We start from the raw sequence: 4,568 nt of genomic DNA, 5'->3' as shown, positions 1-4,568 counted from the left end.
AGCTGACTGGAATACGAATTGCTGGTACTCCTATGGTCTTGGTCTCTTGGACCTCATGGTCTATCAGGCTATCAGCGTCTTAACAGGAAAACCTGACATTCTGTACGTACATAGGCTAGGTATAGGAGCAGCAAACTAGCAACAATAACAGTGGTCGAAGGCTAACCCAAAACGAATATCTACTCCATCACGGACGACACGCACGCGCCACACTGCAGCGTAGCATTCCAGCATCGATCACACGGCAGTCGACATGGCACTGAACCTCAGAGCTTGGAGTAGAGCTGCGGCGTGGACCACTTGAAGAAGGTGCCGGTGGGGAGCTTGTCCGGCGGGAGCAGCGTGAGGCTGGCCCCGAGGTCGGCCACCTCCTCGGCGGTGCGCTTGCCCCAGCCCTTGGTCATGTCCGTCTTCGTGAACCCTGGGCAGAAGCAGTTGACGCTGACGCGCTCGCCGCCGGCCTGCAGCCGCCGCGCCAGGACACGCGTGTAGGCGTTGAGGGCCAGCTTGGACACGGAGTAGTCCGTCCACACCTTGGGCCACCCGTGCCCCTCCCACGTCCCATCCTTCACCTGCGCCAGGAACTGCAACACCATGCCCTCGATCTTGCCCTCCGTCAGGTTCTCCTCGTCCAGGAGCAGCCTCAGCAGCGACGGACTGCGCACCTTCTGAAGAAATCAAACACGACACCAAATGTCAAGATACACAAGCTTTGTTGGATATATTGCTATCTATAGCACAATAGCGCACTACAGATGTTCAAAGTTTCCATAATTTCAGCTAGGGAATGAGTGCAGCCGTGCAATTAGAGTATAGAAACATCTGAACAAGAACTTTCAGGTTTTATGTTAGTTGAGACTACGAGCATGCAGTGGGAGCACTAGCTGCTGTCTCTCCAAACTTAGTCGCCGTGTAGCTGTGTACACAAAACACAAGTTGTTGTAAAGTTCCCGGCTTGTTTTAGCTATCTCACGGCGCCTGTTTCCACCTGATTTGCTCATATCCTATTCTAAATAACTTGTCGGCTCTACAAATCGGGCATCAAGCACATAAGAAACCTCACTCCCTTCGCTTGTAAATGTGCAACTTTCAGTTTCAGGCCCCTTTGTCCCAAGCCTTCCCTAGAGAATTATGTTCTTAACACATGCACATGTTTACATGCTTATATGTCCATGCTTCTGACAGGATATAATGTTTTCGTAGCATATGTTCCCAATTGCCATGTGATCCTGTTGGAAACAAAATTTTCGAACTTATACAATTAAATCGCACTCAAAATAGTACTACGCAGATTCTAGTATGATATCATTCTTTAAAGGTCCAAAAAGATTCTAGCGCAGGTAAACAGAGGGTGGTCCCTTTTGATTCGTTTATTTACTCTGGAAATATAACTAGTGGGCTTGATTGATACCTACCACTCTATACTATATGCTCAACTGGATTTTCTTTAAGGAAATAATAGGCTTGAGAGTTTTTTGTGGGAAGAAAGACTTGTAGCTTTCCCACTTTTTCTCTGTCAATGATCAGGAAAGAAAAGACTTTTCGAATTTCAAATGGTCTAATTTGGACATATATGCATCACATGCATGAATGGACAATGTATTATGTAGCGCTCTGCTGATGTGGTAGGCTAGCTTTAAGATATACTTCAAAATCATTACTTGTCTCTATATGAAGCTAGCCTCGTGCATTCACACTTCGCGGTCCACAATCATGTGTTATTGACTAGGCAAGTCTGAAACGGTGTTGCGATTTAATTTGCAAATACTACCTCATCTGAAAGAAAATGAGTCAAATGGGCACTTACGTTAAGAAGGCCAAGCTGCGAGCTGATGTTCAGGATCCGGCTGGTTGCCGGCGATCGCCGCAAAAGAGGCAGGAGCGCTTCGGTCAGCAGCTTGGTCCCGTAGTAGTTCGTCCTGAGGACCGTCTCGGCGTGCTCCACGGAGTTGGTGTCGATCGCATTGAACGACACCGCAGCATTGTTCACCTACATCAACGGAGTGCACCAATTAATTCCAGCATCATAGGAAGGACATGTCCTCTTCTTGGTACATTGGTGTGAGCAATTTAAGAGGCCTCAACTAGCTCGTAACAGCTTCCTTTTTCTTGAAGCCTTTAACACCAGAGCTACAAATGGAAATAGCACTAGTGACTTGCTGAGTGGTGTAATGTGACTTTAATGAACTATACTTTTGAAAGTTTTCCACATCAGATGAGGACTTGACAGCATAGATGGGCCAATAAGAATGTCGAGATGAGTACATGATTATGCGGCACGAAAGTCCTAATTCAGCTCGAGTGGGACATAGTATGTTATCATTGAATACATTCTGTTATGGACCACCAACTGGGTTGTAATGGTTTGGTTCTACTATTGCAGGTTGCTGGTTCAACAGTGCTGATATCCTTGGCTCTGCTCAGAACAAGGCATGCGTTTGCTGCAGCTAATGTGAAGACTGAATAGTCGACTTTAGCTGAGGGGAGATTTCTGGCTCCCGAGCTCCAGTAACCTCTTTACTTTTTCAAAAAAAAATCAAAAATCGTACTTACGAGTTTCAGAAAAGTACGTATCTAGCCAATGATGTATCCCAAAAACATGCAAAACTCAAATACTTTGTATTCCGAGCAACATAAGAGTGTGGATATGAGTATATTGAACAATACATATCTTCAAATCTCCAAACTTTATCAGATTTTGTCATTTTTGCGTAGCCCATAATACAAGAAAAAAAATGGCATTGCGATTTTACATGCTTTTAGGATACATCATCGACGAACTTAAAAGACGGATCACTGGTTCTTGAGAGCAAAAGATACCTTTGCGACTTTAGCGGGGTAACTTCATTTTCCATTGTAAATTTTCAGTTGGAAATGTAAGCATAAATCTGAACGGTTCAAAGTAGAGATGTCTGAAATTCTGCATACTTAATTACGCAGACATTGACAAAGTGACTGTGACAGGATGCTAGTCGAAAATGATCCGTATAACTAAGCGCAAGCTCTGGCAAGTGGCGTAGATCACGCGCACACGCACGTTGTTATCTCCTAGTCAACGAGCCATGTAAGCAAAATGTTGCGAGTGAGTGGTGCGGGTTATCAAAGATCTGACCAGGTTGAGTGCTCGGGGTGGTCTTCAGACCAAACCAACAAGGTGTAGGTGTGTACTGTACCGACCATCAATATATTCCAAATGGAATGCAGACCAGAGCTTCTTGGACCGGGCTGCCGGCCGGTCGCCGCTGTCCGGCGGCGCAGAAGCCCGGAAGCCGAACGGGAAAAGAAAAGAAAAGGTCGTTGGACGCCATAACTGCGCACACCCGGGCGGGCCGCCTGCTGCCACTTGCTGCGGCGGCGGTCACGGGTTGGCCTTTTGCGAGGCCTGACATGACGTTTTTATTCCGCTGGTCGCCGCGGTGGCAAGCTGTGGGCTGTTGCGTGCCCCGGCCGAGACGGAGAGCGCGCAATAATGCGCGCGGTGTGAAACGGCGGGGCGGACTGGTCCTGATCCGATGCAAAGCGCAAGGCGCATATACTCGGACTGATCGATCTCCTAGCGCTACGGATGAGGATGCGCATCGGCGCGCGCGTGGAATCGCGGTGGATATCCATGGCGAAAGGGGCGGAATAATAACTTTGGTGGTGGTACTCCGTCCGAAGAATTTGACTTTGTGATCGGAAAGGTACCGGGGGGCGGAGGGGAAGGTACCAGGATGTCGAGGCCGCCGAGGGTGTCGCGGAGCCAGTCGGCGAAGGCGGCGACGGAGGCGGGGTCGGCGACGTCGAGGCGGCGGTAGACGACGGGGAGCCCCCTCTGGCGGAGCGGCGCGGCGGCGGCCTCCCCGCGCTCGTCGTCCCGCGCGGTGAGCACGACGGTGATGCCGTGCTCCGCGAGGCGCGCGACCAGCGCGTGGCCGATGCCCCGGTTGGCGCCCGTCACCACGGCTACCGTCTCCTTGGACCACCACGCACCAGACGTCATCGCCACCGGGCCGGGAGCCGCAGGCAGAGCCAAGAATGGCCGCGCGGCGCAGGGGAGGAGATGGATCGCGGGCGAACGATTGGTTGGTTGATTGATTACCGCGTGGGAGAGAGGTCCTTGGTGCTGGAGCCCGTGTAGTCCATGTGACGAACGGTGTGCAGGCAGCGAGGCGTGTCAGCTGCTGGGGCGGTGGTGCAGGGAAGGAGAGGAGACTGGGGCGGAGCGGAGCGGGGACTGGCCGACCAGGAGGAAGCTGGGAAGGGAAGATGGATATTTATAGAGAAGACGGGCGAGTGGTAGCCATCTTCTTCTGCTCACCAGTCTCGGCTCAGCTTCCGGCAAAGCTGCTGCAGTGCTGCTGCTGCCCTCATGGGTAGGGTTGCTGGTTGATGGAATGGAGCAGGTCAACGGTAGTCGCTTTTGATAGATTCGACACAGCCTTTTGCGTTGCTCACTTGCTCTGCTCTCTCTCTGCATGATTGCTTCCGCTAGATGGTTGTGGGGGACAGGGGGAGCCCTATAGCTTTTTTTTTTTTTTTTTTTGGAGCATAGGGAGCCCTATAGCTATGCTGCACGCCCGCACGCT

At 50.8% G+C, this 4,568-nt stretch overlaps 1 protein-coding gene across 1 annotated transcript; it reads right to left on the bottom strand.

The window, feature by feature from the left end:
• On the bottom strand, positions 1 to 4,324 carry LOC124678529 ((+)-neomenthol dehydrogenase-like). The gene is made up of 3 exons (XM_047214400.1): positions 3,710 to 4,324; positions 1,808 to 1,990; positions 1 to 668 (listed from the first exon to the last, which is right to left on the bottom strand). The coding sequence occupies exons 1-3, from the start codon at positions 3,980 to 3,982 to the stop codon at positions 267 to 269; spliced, it is 858 nt and encodes a 285-aa protein (XP_047070356.1). The 5' UTR covers positions 3,983 to 4,324; the 3' UTR covers positions 1 to 266.
• Between the last annotated feature and the right edge of the window lie 244 nt (positions 4,325 to 4,568).

This window comes from Lolium rigidum, chromosome 7 (genome assembly GCF_022539505.1).
Source record: "Lolium rigidum isolate FL_2022 chromosome 7, APGP_CSIRO_Lrig_0.1, whole genome shotgun sequence".
Taxonomy (NCBI): Eukaryota; Viridiplantae; Streptophyta; class Magnoliopsida; order Poales; family Poaceae; genus Lolium; species Lolium rigidum.
The sequence above is the reverse complement of the archived record's forward strand: the minus strand, read 5'-3'. Positions and strand labels throughout refer to the sequence as shown.